General features: G+C 45.1%; 1 protein-coding gene across 18 annotated transcripts in view; it reads left to right on the forward strand.

Annotated features, from left to right (window-relative positions):
* Positions 1 to 20116, forward strand: part of CACNA1C (calcium voltage-gated channel subunit alpha1 C) — a 657076-nt gene that overhangs the window by 590826 nt on the left and 46134 nt on the right. For 13 of the 18 annotated variants that reach the window (XM_053662750.1, XM_053662779.1, XM_053662775.1 and 10 more), the window contains 4 exons: positions 3828 to 3860; positions 6965 to 7093; positions 9289 to 9354; positions 10864 to 10955. In XM_053662750.1, coding sequence (XP_053518725.1) covers positions 3828 to 3860; positions 6965 to 7093; positions 9289 to 9354; positions 10864 to 10955 — 320 coding nt within the window. The remainder of the gene's footprint in view (positions 1 to 3827; positions 3861 to 6964; positions 7094 to 9288; positions 9355 to 10863; positions 10956 to 20116) is intronic. The other 5 variants (XM_053662780.1, XM_037148589.2, XM_037148597.2 and 2 more) reach the window with 1 other exon arrangement.

Raw genomic sequence — 20116 nt, forward strand, 5'->3', positions numbered from 1 at the left:
AGAGATACAGACCATGAAGGTGGTGTCACATGTCTCTTGAAGACCCTGGCTCCTGCCATTCCCAGGTCTCTGTGTGTGCCAGCCTGATCGCTGTCCTCCCACCCAGATTTCCTGGGGTCTCACTCATGAAGCCCCAGCTGCTCAGCTTTCGTCACACCACGGTGCTTTCACAGCTGAACTAGCCATCCCGTCTTGTAGATCACATTGAGGTAAGAGTAGAGACAGCAAAAGCAGAGCTTTGGATAGGGTGGTGGTAGAGGCAGTGCCAGTTGGAACCTGAATTTCAGATGATTTGAAATTGAATTTATATCACATCTACTCCCTAGGTTTTAGACAAAAGATTTTTAAAAAGAGAAACAATGCTCTAATGCAGGGCAAACCAGTAAAAGACTCTCATACTCCTATGACATTGCTTTTGACTCATTTCAGAGGAATGAGGGATTCCTGTGACCATATTATAGCCATTGACTCAATAGCAGCCATTGGAACTGGGCAGCCCATTTGTGGATCCTGTTCCTGACTCAGCCTAGAGCCAGCCTTGCCTGGTCAGAGGGAGCCTGTGCCTTTCAAAGTCGATGTGTACAGGAGGGTTCAGCAGTAGCTTATGAACTCTTCAAAATTCTCTCTAAGCAACTGATCTCAAAAGGATATTCTCTTGGTTGGATATTCCAGCCTAGATATCTACCACCTAGCCATGAAATTTCTACTAATCTTCACCTTGTGGTTATGGGGGAAAAAAGGAAGAAGAAAGTCCTTCTTCATATGGTTAAGAGCTTTTAGTTTCCCAGTGAGACAAGGTAATGTTAACAACTGGGAAACACATTCCACTGACTATCATATCCATCATCTTGGGAGATCCCCCAACCTAGGAGAAGCCTCTCTCTGCCAGCCTCCTGTATTCCCTGAGCTTCCCTGAGCACCTATGTGTGGTCTAGAGATAGTGCCCCAGTGAGCAGGAACCATGAGTATATTCCAGAGGCCAAGGCCCATCCACTGAGGTGACACTTCTGATTCGTTCCTGGACTTTATGCAGAAACTGCCTTTTACTAGCTGTCCAGCGCCACTCCTATCATCCTTGCCAATTATACCAAAACAAGCTAATCTGCATAAATATATTGCAGCAAGTTAATTGTCCTTTCCTTTCAATTTGCCCTGAGCCTGTTAGCTGGAAGCACTAGCCAGAACTCTTTCTAAAAATGTTCTGGTTTCTTCTGCCTCACAGATAACCACCTTATTTCATTTTACAGCTTGCATGAACAAATTAACTTAATTGATCCAATATCTTTAACCTCTTGAAAGTTACCAGATAGATCATTAAAAAACAAAAATGAAAGAATTGGTTGCTCAAAAATTTACTCCACACCTGCCATTAGTGGATAAAGCACAGCATTAAAGCTCAGCCAGAGTGTTCAGGGTAAGTAAGCAGCTCTGTTGGCTCCAGGGGCAAGTGAGTGCCAGCAGGGTCTCTGGGCTCATGGGCATAAGTCTTCAAGGAATTCTACCACACGTTTTCTCCAGGAAGACTGGTTGGAGAAACTATCAGCTAACTCAGGGCAACTGGGAGCAAATCTAGAAAAGGGGCAGAGATGGATGATACAAGTACTCCAGGCTACCAACTAAGTCTGCATTTAGCTCAAAAAGTATAACTGATACCAGGTGGTTTTTCAAGAGGTACTAGGGAGTCACAGATAGTGGCCAAAAATGCAAACACATCTCTGTGCTAAAAGCACAGGTGCCCAAGCCCAGCTGGTGCACTCTCCCCTTCTAGCTCACCAGGGGCCCATTGCAGCTGGGCAAGAGGACCAAAGATGGAAACAACTACACCTGGTCATCTAGGAACCTCCTCTGGTGGCTGATAGTGTGTCACTGAACCATAGGTTCTCAAGAACTGACTGTGTATGAGGCTCCTCCTTCTTGGTTCCACTCAGAAATCATTCTGTGATTGCTTTCTGATTTTATTACAAGTGGTTAGTTATTTTTGAGACCATGAATTTTGTAAACATAGCTCCTCATACAGAATAGGCTTATGTGAGAGGCTGACAGGCAACCCTGACTAGCAAGACACAGTGCCCTCTGCAAAGAATGGGTTAGAGCCTGAGGAAAAAAAATGGATCTGTGAGTCTCCTGCTTCTCCCACAGTGAGAGTCTGGACTGTTATCACTGGGGGTGGGGACCCAACACAAGGATCCCAGATTCCCTGTCCTCACACTCACTGCTGCCCTCACAGCTCCTTCTGACCACTGCCCATTCCCTGTTACAGAGACGTATCACAAGGATTCTTAAATTAACACATGTTATTAAAATAATGTATGATCAAGGTGATTAGAACTGACCTAAAGCTAAATTTTGTACTAAAATATGACTTAAATAGATGAGATCTCAAATGGGAGCTATAAAAGGCTAAATAAATTTTAAAAAGGGCATTTAAAAATCCCAAATGAAGGATTCTGACTGTTTAAGAAGTAAACCAAAACAAAACGAATAATTTAAAATCTTTAATGCTTGGGGGTTAATTCATTTGGACCAGGTGACTCAGATGGGTTCTCTAAATTGTCTTCATTCCGGTCCCGTTTGGGATGGGATTGACTCAGAAGAACTTCAAGTATGTACCTAGGGTTCTCAGCAGTAATGGGGAGGCTTTGAGAGTTCTCAGGGTAGAACTGAGCCTGCTGGGAACCTGGCCTAATGCCTGGGCACAGTATGTAGTAGAGTTAGACCTCTGTCTGGCCCTCACACTCTCTTCTTCACTGAAGCTTCAGAAATCACAGAACTCCTTACCCATGAACACAGGAGCACAGGCACTTGACCACCTGGAATTTCCTCCGTGTGTGTGTGCTTGTGTGTGTGTGTGTGTTTTCATGTTTTATCCCAGCCTGCTCGTCACATTCTAGTGAGCCCCTCCTCCAAGCCCGCACACTGACCTGGTAGCTCATTTTCCTCAAGAAGCAGGAATAGAGGTCGGGGCTGTGCTCCGTAAATGACTGAGGAGTGTCCCTTTCCTTTCCTGCCCTTGCCTTGCCCTCCACCCTTCCCCCAAAATGGAGTTTGGTGAGAAATCTGTTGCCAAAGGAGAATTTTAAGTCTGCAAGCCAATGTCTAGTGTACATTTCTGTCCTTCAAAAATCCCATTACAATGTTTCTTTGTTTGTACCTGAAAAACAGAAACACAAGAGCAACCATCTGAAAGTGGAGGGTAAAAGCAAAGTCAGAACCTTCTAGAAAGAGCTTACAGCTCAGAATCAGTCAGGATCAGTCAGGGCTTAGCTCTCTGTGCTGGAGCCCAGAGATATGGCCAACATTCTTCACACTTGTATAGTAGCTAAGCAGGACCTCCTCCCACCTGAGCTTCAGCTTGAGGACTAACCCCTTGCTCTGGAGGGAGTTGAGGGCCACCCATTTAGATCCTCCTCAGTGGGAATTAAAACTCAGCCTTCCTCTAAACCTAAGGGGTCATTGCCTGTGAGCTCCTTCAGCTGGTGGTGGGGTAAAGCTAGAGTGAATAAAGTGCAAGCCCTTAAAGTTTGCCTCAGAACACATGGAAGATTTTAAAAACAAAACCTCCATCCACAAAGTTCATAAGACCTCATGAATAATGGGTGTGAATTATTTAACTTGGGGCCACAGATGGGTTCTTGACAGAAGTGAGCCCAGCACTGCAGAGCCCACACTCAGGTCACAGAACCTGCCAGGCCTATGGTTGCGTATTTCTGTCACTGTTTCCTTTTGCCCTCTCTTGCCATTGTGTTGCTCCTGTGTTAGCCAAGACCAGTACCGACATCCTCGTTGAAGACTTATTACAGCTTATCTCTATCTGCCTTTCTTTAAAGCCAGCTGAACATACCCAATGCTCTCCCTTTATGGTAAGACCAACCCTACAGACCATGCTCTGAACTTCTGTGACCTCCTCCACTCTTACCCACCTGACTCTCAGTCTCCCAGAGCCCAGACTGGCTCCTGTTGCATGTGGCCACCGTGCCCGTCTCTCACCTTCCCTGCCTGGTCTTGTGTGAGCTGTGATGTACTGTTTGTATAATGATGTTCCTTCCCTCCCTGAACTTTCCTTTGGGTGATAATTCACTGTGATCTCAACTATCTAATGAGCCACTGGGAGAGAACTGGACCCAAGGGAAATTTCCTGGTTAGCCTTCTGAGGAGACTACTGGCTAAGACTATATCCTTAAGGTAATTGGGACATTTGCAGATGTACCTATGAGAGCCATGGTAAGGCCTCCTGGGGAAAGAGGGAAGAGGCTGATGATCTAACAGAAGGCAGAAGGGCAGACGGTGACATTCTTCCTTCGTCAAGTGTCTGTGTGAACTGGCATCCCTTGAGTTCGGAGTTGAAGGCCACAGCAAAAGGTTTAAGCTGGGATTTGTTACTAAGAGTATGGTTGAATTTCCAGTCACTCCAACAATGTTACTTGTGAATTTTTCTAAATCCCTGAGTTTGTTGAAATTAGGCAATACCCACTTTTCTGCAGCAGACTGCAAGCAGAAAAACAAATTTGATTATTTGATTGAATCACTCTTAATGTAGGAGTCTCTGAATCACTTTGGCTAAAGTGATAGCAATGCCACTTGGTATAACCTAAGCTCTCCTTGGAATAGCCTTCTCCAAAAGGCTGTTGTCACACATTTAGTGGGTGGGTGATTCCCTGAGCCCCGAGTCATCAAGCAAGGGAAGACTGGGTGGGTTGGTGTGTTTCCTGACATGCCCATCCCAGGCTGATTGGAAGGCTGCCCAGGGAAAGTCTAGACTTGGGTATTCCCCCAGTTCTCAGGAATGACCACTGGGACCTGCTTCCTCGCTGCATTGTCATTTGGTTTATGAGAGGAAATTGTTATGTCCAAATGGAAATGTATTGATTCTCCTTCTCAAGCATTAGGAAACTGCAGCAGCTGGGGAGGGCTCAGAACCTGGAGGGGGATTCACACTACGAGCTTAATTTTTATTTTCAAACTTATCAGATCCAGAAGCCCCTATGGCACAAATTCTCAAACTCTTGACACTCACGGCTGAGTTCCCTGCTTAAGCTTGTTCTTCTTCTCATTTCCTGACGTGGTGGAACTAACAGCTGAGTTATAAAACCCTGAGCCTTCCTGCACACTTCGCTGGGAGCACACCGTCTTCTTTTAAGGACAGAAAATAGAATTTCAAGTAGATACACAGGTGATAGAAATGCAGAGATTAAGGACATCAAAGACTTCAAAATCCACGGCAGAGTGGAGCTTAGGGCAAGATGAGGATGGCTGCCTGCCCTTCCTTCCCCAGCACCCACAGGTCTGCCCTGCCCAAGGGGAACAGGAGCCCTGTGAGGATCAGAGACACCTCTGGTATGGATGTAGAAGAGATACTGTAACTCTTTCCCTGTCTGGAGAGACCCTTCCCGCTGGTTTCTGTGCAGCATTCCTGGGAGCCGCAGGGCCTCAGAATTCTGCTGCCTCCCCCATGGGTCTCCCATTCTGAATAGCAATCAGATGAGTGGCTTCTGGAGCAACCAGCCATGTTAGTAGCAGTCAGCAGGGTTCAGACGAAGGGCCTGAGGGAGCCCTTCAGAGCTGTCATGCTAGTGGGATTTTCAGCATGGGTTGTGTCAGGGAGACTCCAACCTGAAAATGATTAAAAACAAAGCCAGAGATGTGAATTGAGACATAGGGAGGGCCAACAAGGGGTCCAGCAATGACCCAGAGGGAGGCAGCGATGGGAACAGTAACAGGAAGCCCAAAGGTCCGTTCTCTCCTGGTGTGATGCTGACAGGGCTGGGTGAGCTGCACTAGCTCTGGGGAGCAGGCAAGTGGCTGCCTGGGGTCACTACCCCCAGCTCTTTGGCTCCTGTGGCAGGAGGAGGGTCGGAGGGTCAGTCCATGTTTTTCTCAGTTCTAGAGGCAGATGGTGACAGAAAAGCCTCTCCTGAGCCTTGAGCCCTGGCCAGGCACGTGCCCAAGCCCCAGAACCCTCCATGTCCACCATGCTGAGGTGATCCCTCAGTCAGCAGGCCCCCCCCCAAGTCCAGCACCATGGTCCAACCTCAGATTGCTATGGCCTTGATTCCATCCCCCTTCCCCTTGCCATCCCATCCAGCACTTCCTGGAGGAGATGATCTGCCCTGAGCAGGACCCCTTGGTCCTCTCACCCCAACCAACTATCTTTCTCACCTCTTTCTAGGTCTCAGGCAACCTGGAGAAGGGGTGTTTTCTAGAGGCCCCAGGGCAGAGGGGTGGAGAAGGGGAACAGCTTCAGAGCCTCAGTGAAGGCAAAGGCTGCAAACTAGACACTAGCCCAGCACTAAGCCACACTTCATTACCTCCTGCCTAAGGCCATGTGAGGCAGGAGCTATGGGAAATAGAAGTTGACACAACATAAGTGCTGAGTCCTGAGCAGCCAGTGGACAAGGTCCTTCAGTTGGCAGCCCACCCCACCCACCAGCACTGACCCTCTGTGCAATCATCCCAAAGGCCCGAGATAGGGGCCACAGCCTATGCAGCCACCTCACAGAGAACCGGATCCCACTTAGGATGCAGGATCCTCAGGCAGGCCACATGGGGCAGAGAGTAGGCTGCTTTCTCAGCATGAAGCCAAGGCAGGGCACACCCTCAGAGGCCGGCTCCCAGCCTAGATTTCAGGGCATATGGAAGTTCCTCTGGGAATCTTCTGTGGCCCCACCAGCAGAGCAACAACTAGGAAGTAAGGAGAAGCTGGGAAAATAAGAAAAGTGATGTGGGTTCAGGGGCCTGGCACAACTTGGCTCTGTAGAGACCTCGGGGTTGGGTCATCCACCCAAAAAAGGTGGGTGCTGGCCTTCCATCTGTGACCAGGGGAGAGAACCTAGTGCAGCCAACCCTGCCCTGAGCTGGCTCTGTCCCAGCCAAAGGCTGTGTTGCTCGAGCAGGGCCCACCCCGCTCTTGCCCCACCCACCTCTGTTGCTGTTTTAACTACCACTTCCTATTGCCAATGGATTCCAGAACGCAGAGGAGAACTCCCGCATCTCCATCACCTTCTTCCGCCTCTTTCGGGTCATGCGCCTGGTCAAGCTGCTGAGCCGTGGAGAGGGCATCCGGACCCTGCTGTGGACCTTCATCAAGTCCTTCCAGGTAGCCACCTCTGCTCTCTTACCCCCCCAGCTTCCACTGGACTCCCTGAATGGGAGGTGACTTGGCAAAGGAACGAGCAGCATCTAGGAGTCAAGACCAGGCTTGCTCTGCTGCTCACTACTGTGTGATAGGAATCTCCTGTTTACAAATCTTGTTTTCCTCATGTCTGAAATGAGTTGGTAGGGTTCAGTTTGTGGTTTTCAAAAGCATGTTTCTGGAGCCCTGTATTTCCCCAAAGTCAGGTAGGGAAGGCTGCAAGCTAAGGGGAAGGCTGAGTGGCTCTGCTTTCTCTCTCATTTTTGTATTTTTCTACATGAATTGATTGCACAATGGAGTTTTGTGATGGATCAAATTTTAAAAACAGGAACTCCACAACTTCTCCCAATTCTGGCTTTGAAGTAGTACTGCCATTCGTACCTACTTACAGACTTAGGCAGATTCTTCAGGTTTCACACCACTCAATTAGAGATGGTCCCCTCAAATGGGCACAGGGTTGTCCAACACTAGGATTAATTTTCATTACTCAGCCATCATTTTCCATCTATAAAGGCTGGCTAATGACCACCTCTAGCCATCTCTGAGAAGTGTTATATTAGTTTGAAGTTAATGAGAAGCAAAGTTATGTCAGGTCCCTTGAATTCCTTGAAGACAAGTCTGGCAGGGACCCTGCATGTGTTTCCAGGCATCCCTGGCCTGGCATTGGCGGCAGCTTTGCCTGCCCATGGAAGCACCGCTCTCAGGCTTCCCAAGACAATGGGGCTCACCAGCACTGAACAATCCCGTCCATGCCCTGTGACTGGCTGGTCTGGGCCCAGGGAGTGGCATGGAATGGGTCCCTGACCCAATTGTGGTATAACTGAAGTTACAGCCCAAGGTAGGGGCACTGCTGTAAGGCATCTGCTTGCTTGGAACCCCACCCAAAGGCATATGCACCTCTGTAGACAGCCTCCTACCTGGGCACCTCATCGAGCCCACAACAGAACCAGCAACAGAGGGCTCCAGCCTGGTCTCACTCAGAGCTTGTCCTCCTCAATCCAGGCCCAGGCTGACTCCCTACTTCATGATGAGTCATGGCCCCTCCCTGCTCCCCTGGCCCTGTCCCACCAAGAGTCATGCTTAGTCCCTGGGAATCTGAGGATTTTTGTGGGAGCAAGACTGGGCTGACCCTTTCTGAGGGTGCACTGCTGGAGTCCCATAGCTGTGAGTAACCATACAGGCCCCCAACATACTCAGCCACCCTCCCCCATTTCTTGGGCCCGGAAGAGGCAACAGATCTGGTGCCTGTGAAGAGCTGCACTTGACTGGAGCTCCAGCTCCAAGGACCCAGAGTGTCCATGTGGTCTCACAGTACTCTCTAGTGGTGTGAGGACGCCTAGCCAGGCAGTTCCTAGGCACACACATGTGGGCATGAGTGGCTCTCCTGACCCTTTACCAGCACAGAGCCCCAAGGACCTCTCCCCAGGGGAAAAGGAAGGGGCTCTGGAAAATTCAGCTGACTGAGCTGCTAGGAAGACAACACCTTGAGTGTACAAAATGTGAGGGACTGAACTGCGTGCAAGGCAACACACAAGGAGGTCTGTAAACCTTGAGTCATTAAAATTTCACACAAGCCCTGAGAGGTCATTGTTACCCTTCACATTCTTCAGAGAGGTTAAGTAAAACGCCCCAGGTCTCATAGCTAGAAAGTGGCAGAAATATGATTTGAGCCCATGATCTTTTACTTAAGTTTTCCTTAGTCTTTCTTACAACTAGTGGAACAGCAGAAAGCTGTACAAAGTAAGGGCCTGCCTCCACCTGTGCTTTCCCAGGAAGACTTGGTGTGTGTCCTGCCCTCCCTGCTGTACAAAGATAAGTGTCTAGTCGGAGGATGTTTTGCTCATTTTTTATTGTTTTTACTAAGTAATATCACGCTATTTGCTTTACTCCGAGACCTGCTTCTTTCAATACTGTACTGATTTTCAGGTGATTAAAACCAAGTAAAATGAGAGGTCAATGCCATCGCTTACATCAGAGAAATGGTGCCTGGGTAGCACCTCCCAGGTGCCTGGAACTTCCCAGGCCTTCTCCCAGGTGCCTGGAACTTCCATGGGGCCCTTGGAAATGCCCCCCAAGCCTGGCAGCAGCTTGGACTGCAGGTGTAGTGCCCTGCCAGTTGTCTCTACGGGCTTCATGCAATCTCTTATACTTCTTCCCAGGCCCTGCCCTACGTGGCCCTGCTGATAGTGATGCTGTTCTTCATCTATGCTGTGATCGGAATGCAGGTAGGACAGGCTCCCCACTGCTCCACTCCTCAGTCTCCTACTTTCCCCACCCTCCCTGACACCCTCCTCCTTCTCACCTCCCCCCTGTTCCTGACTATCCCTCTCCCTCCTTTTTCAGTTTCTAAGGCCAAAAAGTTCGTAGGAATTGGAACTTGCCCACAAATGATATCCTATAGGAAGCAGAGTGAATGGCCAAGAGCAGAGTATACAGCTCAGAGAGCTTCTCTCCCCATTTTCCCAGGCCTAGAGTTTGCTCTCAGAAAAACACTCCCAAGTTATGCAGTGGCCTCAAGAGATATGGGCTCTTCTCCAAGAATAGCAAGAAATGTATGTCAGATCGCACCCCTTCCTTAGTCCAGGTCTCATAGGTCTGAGTACTACCCCCAACCCAGTGTCATTTAGGAGAGAGGGAGGGAGAAAGGCAAGCTCTCCCCATCAAACATGTAGTAGATTCCAGCTGCCCCCCGTAGGGGCCCACTGTACCTTCTTCTATCCCAATCCCAGAGCTCTCCAGCCTCTCTCTCCTCAGAACTATAGCACAACAGCCCAGACTGACACTGCATGCTAGCCAGGAGCTTTTCCTTGACAGCTCCTTAAGTAAGTTTCCCCTGTTTGCTTGTTGCCAAAGACCCCAAGATTCGTAGGCCCAGCCCTTTGAGATGAAAAGAACTATCTTGCCATTGCTCAAGGGAAGGTGGCAGTTTCTAAGATAAGCATTGCTGTAAAAGTCAGGGAAGGGGGTGAGAAGGCCTCTGGTTTCAGGGATGCACTAAATTTGCCCAAGCCCCACATCGCTTATAGCACATCTCCACAATCCAAGAACTAAATTTGGAAGAGGGAGTGCTTGGACATATGGAGCTGAAATGGCAAAGAAAAGAAGGTTATAAGAATGAATTCTGAGGATCTAATGGTGATGATAGTTAATAATAATACAATATTATAAGACTTGAAATTGCTGGTAGTAGATCATAAGTGTTCTCACACTAAAAAATAGTTAACCGTGTGAGGCGATGGATGTTCATTATTTTGACTTTGGTAATGATCCTACAGTGTGTATGTATATCAAATCATCACCACATTGTATACTTTCAATATATACATACATACAATTATGTTTGTTAATTATTCCTCAGTAAAGTTCTTTTCAAAGAGAAAATATTCTTAAGAATGTGCCCCCACGGAGTCTTCTGCCCCCAGAAGACCACGGAGCCCTCTGTCCCTGCACAAGAAGCAGAGCCCACCTGCTCCCACTGGGCCACAGGGATCTCCCCTGAGGGCCATGGGCATCTTTTTCCTTTTCTTGGTCCGTTGTGGGGATTGCAGCAGGGCAGCAGGTGCCTGCCCCCTTGAGGCCATGCCAGGTTGCATCAGGGAACTCCGCTCAGTTTATGAGCCAGCCTGTCCCAGGAACAGCTCTGAGCCCTGAAGAGAACATTGGATAATGGGTGGGAATGAGGACCCGCTCTGTACTGCCTGTGGTTCCTGAATCCCTTTCCTCTCCCCCTTTAGGTGTTTGGGAAAATTGCCCTGAATGACACCACAGAGATCAACCGCAACAACAACTTTCAGACCTTCCCCCAAGCTGTGCTACTTCTCTTCAGGTGGGTCCCTGAGGACAGGTGCACACAGATACACCTACATGGTTCAGCCCTGCAGTCTGGGTGTAAAATGAGAGGGAACTCTCTCCGGGAGAGTGGGAAGGGAGAGAACTGGGGCTAGATCTTCTCCCCTGGCTGGATAGCCAGTCATTTCGTTGTTATGTATGACTTCCCATCAAGTGGCCTCAGACACTGGCACAGCTGCTGTAATCCACCTGAAAACAAAAGTCAGTCCTGGACACACCCTGGTTTGGAAGCTGAACAGGCTCAAAGCCAAGCCTGCAACACATTTGCTCTGTGACCTTGAGTTAGACAGCGAACTTCTCTGAGCCTCAGTTTCCTCATAAAGCAAGTTCAAGTGCCAGTGTTGGTGCCATTTGCTGTGTTGGATGGTTATGTCCCTGTGTGCTTGGTTCTCCCTCAGTTAAACAGCCTGAGGCCTCAGGTATAACTGGGGAGGCAGGGCTCCTCATGCCTGCCTGTGAGTCAGCAAGTCCATGCTGCATGCAGCCTGCTTCTCCTTCCTCATCTGGCTCCTGACAACCCCTCATCTGCCCTCTTGGTTCTTATCACTTTCCTTTCCTGGATTTACCTAGTCCAGGGCTGGGAGGTGAGAACTATTTACCCTGCCCTGGGCCAAATGATTTCTAAAGTCATTCTAGTTCACATATCTCATGTGCTTTCATGCTGGGAAAGGCAGCAAGCCCCTGGGGTTCCTTTCCAGAAGATCCAAGATCCTCTCTCAGAGAGCCACATCTTGACCATGTCCTAAAGAATCCTTTCTTCCCACCCAAGCCCAAGCCTCATTACTACTGAAATACAGCAAAATGGCAGGGCCATTACATATCAGTCTGACATCACCACCTCTCTTGGACTGTAAGCCATGAGAACACAAAGGCCATTGTTGACTGCAATTTAACAACACTGGAGCCTGTGTAGCACTTAAATAGGGAATTAGGACCAGATAGCAGAGCAAGCATATAAGTCTATATCCCCTCCTTTTCTAAAGTTCTTGATGACAAGATATTTTTTAAAAAACCATCACAGCCCTGGCTGGCGTAGCTCAGTGGATTGAGTGCAAGCCTGCAAACCATGCAATCACGGTTTGATTCCCAGTCAGGGCACATGCCTGGGTTGCAGGCCAGTTCCCAGTGGGGGACACATGAGAGGCAACCACACATTGATGTTTCTCTCCCTCTCTTTCTCCTTCCCTTCCCCTCTCTCTGAAAATAAATTAAAAAATATTTTTTAAAAATCACAGTATTAGGAATAAAAATCAAAACATGAAAGGGTGCTATTAGAAATATTGAGGAATTCCTAAGTGGAAGAAAGCAGATGAGATTCAACTGACAAAGAAAAATGGAAATGGAATATGTACATTCTAAATCACTGGAGGAGAAAATGGACAAAGAAAACTACAGCAACTCAGCAAAAAGACAGAAAAGCAAAAGAAGAATGAAAGGAAAGAAAAAGAAAGGAAAGAAGGAATAAACGGATGGAGGAAAGAAAATGAGAACATCAAATAAGATGGCAGGAATCAGAACAAAGATTAATAACCATGAAAAATTTAATTTCTCAATTAAAATATAGAGATTCTAATATTGGCTCTAAGAAATCTAACTCTGGCCTGTTTATAATAGGTAGAGTAAAATAAAATGACCTAAAGAAAATAAAAACAGGACTTCCGCCAAGATGGAGGCATAGGTGGATGTGCCGTGCCTTCTCACACAACCAAGATTAGAGAAAACTAAATATTAGCAACAGAAAACACAGCCAGAACACAGAAATTGAACTTTTCAGAAGTCCGTTAACAACAAATTCTTCAGCCTGACCGGTAAGGGGCGAAACCAGCAGCTGGCTGGGCAGGGTTGCACAGGAGGACTCGGCCAGACACACTCAGGCCCGCAGAATCCAGGCGCAGGGTCAGACCTGGTGAGAGACCCAGTGAGCAACCAGGAGAGCGACCGCGGGGGAGACAGCCGGGCTGGGGCTGCGTGTTGACTGAGGTCGCGCATTTGTGCGAGGGTGGACAGGCGAGGGAGTAGGCGGTTGGACCGGGCCGGCAGGTCCCCACGGCAAGCAGCAGTGGAGGGCGCCACCATTTCCCTGCTCTGACCCCACCTCCACATACAGCGTCATAACCCAGCGACTCTGAGTGGCCCGGCCCAGGTGAACCGCCTAAGGCACTGCTCCTCCGCACCCAGCTGTGAGAAGCAGCAGAGGGGGTCGCCATTTCCCCGCTCTGGCCACGCCCCCACATACAGCGTCACAACCCAGTGACCTGGGAATCCAAGGCCCCGCTTCTCACACTTAAAGGGCCCGAAACAGACCAAGAATGGCGCAGGAGGATCTCAGAGCCCCAGAGCCAATAAATCTAAGTGATGAAGAAATAACAAAACTCACAGACGCACAGTTTAAAACATTGGTGATCAGGATCCTCACAGAACTGGTTGATTATACTGACAAATTAGACAAATATATGAAGGCAAAACTAATTGAAATGAATGGAATTGCAAAGGACACCAATAGCAATGAAAAGGAAACTGGGACTCAAATCAATGGAGTGGACCAGAAGAAAGCAAATAATGGCCAAACAGAAAAGAGTCAAGAAGCAAGAATTCAAAGAAATGAGGAGAGTCTTAGGAACCTCCAGGACATCTTTAAACGCTCCAACATCCGAATTATAGGGGTACCAGAAGGGGGAAAGGCACAGCCACCAGTGGAACACTTATTTGAACAAATAATAAAGGAGAATTTCCCCAATCTGGCAAAGGAAATAGAATTCCAGGAAATCCAGGAAGCTCAGAGAGTCCCAAAGAACTTGGACCCAAGAAGGAACACACCAAGGCACATCATAATTACATTAGCCAAGATTAAAATGAAGGAGAGAATCCTAGAAGCAGCAAGAGATAAGGGGACAGTCACCTACAAAGGAGTCCCCATCAGACTGTCAGCGGATTTCTCAAAAGAGACCTTACAGGCAAGAAGGGGCTGGAAAGAGGTATTCCAAATCATGAAATCTAAAGACCTACAACCAAGATTGCTCTATCCAGCAAAACTTTCATTTAAAATGGAAGGACAGATAAGGTGCTTCTCAGATAAGATCAAATTCAAGGAGTTCATCATCACCAAGCCCTTATTATAGGAAATGTTAAAGGGACTTATCTAAGAAAAAAGAAGTTAAAGAAACATGAACAGTGAAAGGACAACAAACTCACAGTTATTAACAACCACACCTAAAACGAAAGCAAACTAAAAGGACAGCTAGATCAGGAGTGGAAACATAGAAATGAAGATCTCAAGGAGGGTTAGCAACAGGGGAGTGGGAGGAGGAGAAGGGGGGAGAAGGTACAGAAAATAAGTAGCATAGACAGTAGATAGAAAATAGATGGGGGGCAAGAATAGCATGGGAAATATAGAATCTAAAGGACTTGAGACACATGGTCATAAACTAAAGGGGGGGGTGATGGTGGGGATGGGGGGTAGGGTGGAGGGGAATAAAGGGGGAATAGAACAACTGTAACAGCATAATCAATAAAAAAATAAAATAAAATAAAGAAAAGAAAAACAAAGGAACAGAAAAAGAATCTTCCATATCTTTGGCAATGCTTACCAAAAAACATGGGTGTAGCAGTAATAGTATCAGTAGAAATGAAACTCTAGGTGAAAGGCATTAAACAGGACAAAGAGGGATATTAAATATCTACAAAAAAAAGATAGAATCCACCAGGAATATATAATAACTCTAAAACTACATGCATCTGACACTGTATTTGGAAACATGTCAGTGAGACACTGATGGAACCCTAAGGGGGAAATGAACACATGCATGGTAGGAGACTTCCATGCAGCATGCAGAGAATGGCAGACCAAATAGAGCATTCAAATAACACAATTAACAAACTTAACTGAATAAATTTGTATTCAGTAAATAGCAAAAAATCCCACTGTCTTTTTAAGCATCCAGAAATATTCACAAAAATTAGCCAAGATTTAAGCCAAAAGAAAAATTTAGTAAGGTCTAAAACTTCTCTGACTTTGAAACACCAAAAATTAAAAAGTAACCATAAAATTAGAAGTCCCTCCAAAATGTACTCACTAATTATTTTGAGTCAGTATTCTAAATAACTCAGAGCTGGTCTATGGCCATACCACCCTGAACACGCCCGATCTCATCTAAATAACTCAGAGCTGAAGCTACAAACTACTTAGAAATGAGAGTGAGAGAGCAATATCTTAAATTTATGAGCTGCACCAATAATTACAAAAGAAACATTCAGAGCCAAAATTAATTTATTTCTAAAAGTTTACAACAATTAAACTAATATATGGGAAAAGAATAGCAAAATTACCCTAAAGGATGAAGGAATGCATTTATTAAGATAAAAGAAATTAATAAAATATTTAAAAAATATATCAATAAAGTCTAAAACTAATTCTTTGAAAAGGGCAATGAATAGACAAACTTTCATCAACCCAAATATTTTCAGAATTTTTGAAGAGTTTATTTGAGCCCAACTGATGACACATGCCAGGGATCAAGACCTCAAATGCTCCCAAGAATAAAAATTTTCCAGCTCCTTTTATTCATTTGAAATTAAGGAGGAAGTTTAGGGAGCATTACATGGAGACAGGAAAAAGCAGGGCGGGAATTGGGTTACAGGATAGTTAACAAGATTATGTGCTTTTTAAAAATTAATTTTATTTTTCAATTATACCTAACATTCAATATTATTTGACATTAGTTTTAGGTATACAACATAGTGGTTGGACAGTCAATTCATATAATTTACAAAGTGTTCCCCCTACTGTTTCATGTACTCACCCGGCACCATACAAGTCATTACAACGTTATTGACTATATTCCCTGTGCTGCACTTGGCATCGTCATGACTGTTTTGTAACTGCCAATTTGGATTTATTTCTACCTTCCTTTTTTTGACCCAGCCCCCAACAGCCCTACCCTGGAAACCATAAGTTTGTTTTCCATGTATATGAGTCTGATTCTGTTTCATTTGTTTATGTTGGATCTGCACATAAGTGAAACCATATGGTATTTGTCTTTCTCTGTCTGACTTATGTTCCTTAGCATAATAGGTTCACCCATGCTGTTGCAAATAGTAAGGTTTCATTCTTTTTATGGCCAAGTAATATTCCATTGTATATCTAATCATCTGTGGATGGACACTTGGGTTGCTTCCATGTCTTAGCTATTGTTAATAACCCTACAATGAACATAAGGGTGCACATATCTTTTCAAATTAGTGTTTTGGGCCCTGCCTAGTGTGGCTCAGTGGATTGAGTGTGGGCCTGCAAATCAAAGGGCCACCAGTTCAGTTGATTCCCAGTCAGGGCACATGTCTGGGTTGTAGGCCAGGTCTCCAGTGAGAGGCACACAAGAGGCAACCACACATTGATGTTTCTCTCCCTCTCTTTCTCCTTCCTAAATAACCCCTTTCTCTAAAACTAAATAAATAAAATCTTTTAAAAAATTTGTGGTTTGGGTTTCTTCAAACATATACCCAGAAGTAATAAGGCAATTTCATTCTTCATCCTTTGAAGACCCTCCATACAGCTTTCCACAGAGCTGCACCAATCAGTCTGCATTCCCACAAACAGTGAATATCCCTGTTCTCCACATCCTCACCCAACACATGTTGTTTGTTAATTTATTTTTTCCTTAGTTTTTTATTGTTGTTCAAATACAGTTTTCTGCCATTTCCCCCCAGCCCAACCCCCCAGCCTTCCCCACCTCCCTCCCCTGTTTCCACCCCCCTTTTTATTGTCCTCTCTTATTTCTTGATGAGTCTGGTTAACAGTTTATCACTCTTGTTTATCTCTTCAAAGGACCTGCTCTTGGTTTCATTATTCTTCTATATTGCTTAAAAAAAAACTCTATTTTGTTTATTTCTACTTTGATCCTCATTATTTCCTTCCTTCTACATACTTTGGGCTTTTCTTGTTACTCTTTTTCTAGTTTCATTAGGTGTAGGGTTTTATTATTTATTTGAGATTTTTATTGTTTCAGTAGGCCTGTATTGCTATGCACTTTCCTCTTGGAAATGCTTTGACTGTGTCCCGTAGATTTTGGGCTGTTGTGTTTTCATTTTCATTTGGCTCAAGGTATTTTTTCTTCTTAATCTCACTGAAAACTCATTAATTATTTAGTAACCTGTGATTGGTCTTCATGTGTCTCTGTGGTTTTCAGAGGTAGTTTTATTTATTTTTTTGTAATTGATTTCTAGTTTCATACCATTGTGGTCAGAGAAGATGCTTAATATAATTTTAATCTTAAATTTATTGAGACTCGTTTTGTATCCTAACATGTGGTCTATCCTGGAAAATGTCCCGTGTACACTTGAAAAGAATAGCTATTCTGCTGTCTGGGGTGAAATGCTCTAAAAATATCAGTTATATCTATCTAGTCTAATGTGTCATTTAAGGCTGCTGTTTCCTGTTGATTTTTCTCTATGGATGATCTATCCATCCATGTCAGTTGGGTGTTAAAGTTCCCTACTATGAATGTAGTACTGTTGATCTCTCCATTTATGTCTATCAAGATTTGCTTTATATATTTAGGTGCTCCTATGCTGGCTCATAAATGTTTACAAGGGTTATATCACCTTGCTGAAGTGATCCCCTTATCATTATGCAATGTCCTTCTTTGTTTCTAACTGTAGCCTGTGTACTAAAGTCTATTTTCTCTGATGTAAGTATTGCTACCCAGGCCTTCTGGATTGGGCTTTTTTTTCATTTCCATTTCCATGAAATATCTGTTTGCAGTCCCTTTACTTTCACCCTGTGTGTGTCTTTCTATCTGAAGTGGGTCCCTTTATTTCCTCATCCATTCAGCTACTTTGTGTCTTTTGATTAAAGCATTTAATTTGTTTTCATTTGAAGTGGTTATTGATAGGAATGTAGTTATTTCCATTTTATTATTTAAATTTATGTTTCTCTTTGTTTCTTTTTCTTCTTTAAAATTGTTTCTTTTTTATTTTAATTTTTATTTTAAAATATAGTTTATTGATTATGCCATTACAGTTGTCCCATTCCCCCCTTCATTCCCCTCTACCCTGCACACCCCTTCCCCCCATTCCCCCCTTTAGTTCATGTCCATGTGCCACAAGTTCTTTAGCTTCTACATTTCCCATATTATTCTTGCCCTCCCCCTGTCTGTTTTCTACCTACCATCTATGCTATTTATTCTCTGTACCTTCTCTCCCTTCTCCTCTTCCCACTCCCCTGTTGTTAACCCTCCTTGTGATCTCACTTTCTATGGTTCCACTCCTGTTTTAGGTGTCTGCTTAGTTTGCTTTCATTTTAGGTGTGGTTGTTAATAACTGTGGGTTTGCTGTCCTTTCACTGTTCATCTTTTTATCTTCTTTTCCTTAGATAAGTCCCTTTAACATTTCATATAATAAGGGCTTGGGGATGATGAACTCTTTCAACTTGACCTTATCTGAGAAGAGCTTTATCTGCCCTTCCACTCTAAATGAAAGATTTGCTGGATAGAGCAATCTTGGATGTAGGTCTTTGGATTTCATGACTTGGAATACTTCTTTCCAGCCCCTTCTTGCCTGTAAGGTCTCTTTTGAGAAGTCAGCTGACAGTCTGATGGGAACTCCTTTGTATGTTACTGTCTCCTTATCTCTTGCTGCTTCTAGGATTCTCTCCTTCATTTTAATCTTGGCTAATATAATTATGATGTGCCTTGGTGTGTTCCTTCTTGGGTCCAACTTCTTTGGGACTCTCTGAGCTTCCTGGATTTCCTAGAAGTCTATTTCCTTTGCCAGATTGGGGAAGTTCTTCTTTATTATTTGTTCAGATAAGTTTTCCACTTGTTGCTCTTCCTCTTCCCCTTCTGGTACCCCTATAATTCAGATGTTGGAATGTTTAAAGATGTCCTGGAGGTTCCTAAGCCTCTCCTCATTTTTTTTGAATTCTTGTTTCTTCATTCTTTTCTGTTTCGTTGTTTCTTCCTTCTGGTCCACTCCATTGATTAGTCCCAGTTTCCTTTCCATCACTATTGGTTCCCTGTGCAATTTGGTTCGTTTTATTTAGTGTAGCCTTCATTTTTTCATCTACTTTGTGACTAAAATCAACTAGTTCAGTGAGCATCCTGATCACCAGTGTTTTGAACTGTGTATCCAATGGGTTAACTATCTCTTGGTTGCTTAGAAGTATTGGCTCTGGGGCTTTGAGCTGTTCTGCTTGAGCCATAATGTTTTGGTCTGTATGAGGGGCGACAGCTTAAGTGTTCACTGGGGCGGGTCAGCCCAGTCTCTGGGTCGTGACTGGGGGTGGGGTCAGAGAGGGAGCTATGGCATTTGTTCCACTTTCTCTCAGATTTCGGTCTGCTGCTTCCCACAAGAAAATTGGGCCCTTCTTGTGTTGGTTCCGGGTGGGTGGGCTTGTGTACTTTCTAAGACCCCGTGGGTCTCCCCAGTGAACTCTCCTGTGAGGCTAGGAGCCTCTCCCAGCACCTCAACCCCCAAAAGTTTTTCCAATCAATGCTTTTAGGCTTTATTTCTCATTGCTGGGGTTCTGGGTTGCGTAGTCTGTCTCACTGACCGTTTTTAAACCTGCCTGGTTTCTCTGTGTGCTAGTGTGTGTCCATGGTCAGCCAGCTGCCTTGGGAGCCTTACTGGGTTTTCATCTGGTGCCTGCCCAGGTCGCCAATCGCCACCTCCTCCTGCCAGGAACTCCCTCATCTGGCTGCAGACTTGGCCCCTCTTACCAGTCTGGATGAATGGTTCATTGTTGTCGGACTTTGGTACAGTTCAGTTTTCTGTCTGTTTGGTTGTGTTTTTGTTTCTAAATCTTTGTTGTCCTTAAATTTGGTTGTGCAAGGAGGTACAGTATTTCCACCTATGCCTCCATCTTGGCCAGAAGTCCTCTTCTTCTTTTTCTTAAAGACATTTCTTTAACATTATGTATAATACTGGCTTGGTGATGATGACCTCCTTTAGGTTTTTCTTGTCTGAGAAATTTTCTATTTCTCCTTCAATTTTAGATGATAGCCTTGCTGAGTAAAGTAGTCTTGATTATATGTTCTTGCATTTGAATATTTCACTTTGAATATTTCATGCCATTTCCTTCTGGCCTGAAAAGTTTCTGTTAGGAAATCAGCTGAAAGTATTACTAAGGGAGCTTTCTTGTAGGTA

Source organism: Artibeus jamaicensis, unplaced genomic scaffold, assembly GCF_021234435.1.
Source record: "Artibeus jamaicensis isolate MK-2021 breed Jamaican fruit bat unplaced genomic scaffold, CSHL_Jam_final contig_1028, whole genome shotgun sequence".
Classification (NCBI taxonomy): Eukaryota; Metazoa; Chordata; class Mammalia; order Chiroptera; family Phyllostomidae; genus Artibeus; species Artibeus jamaicensis.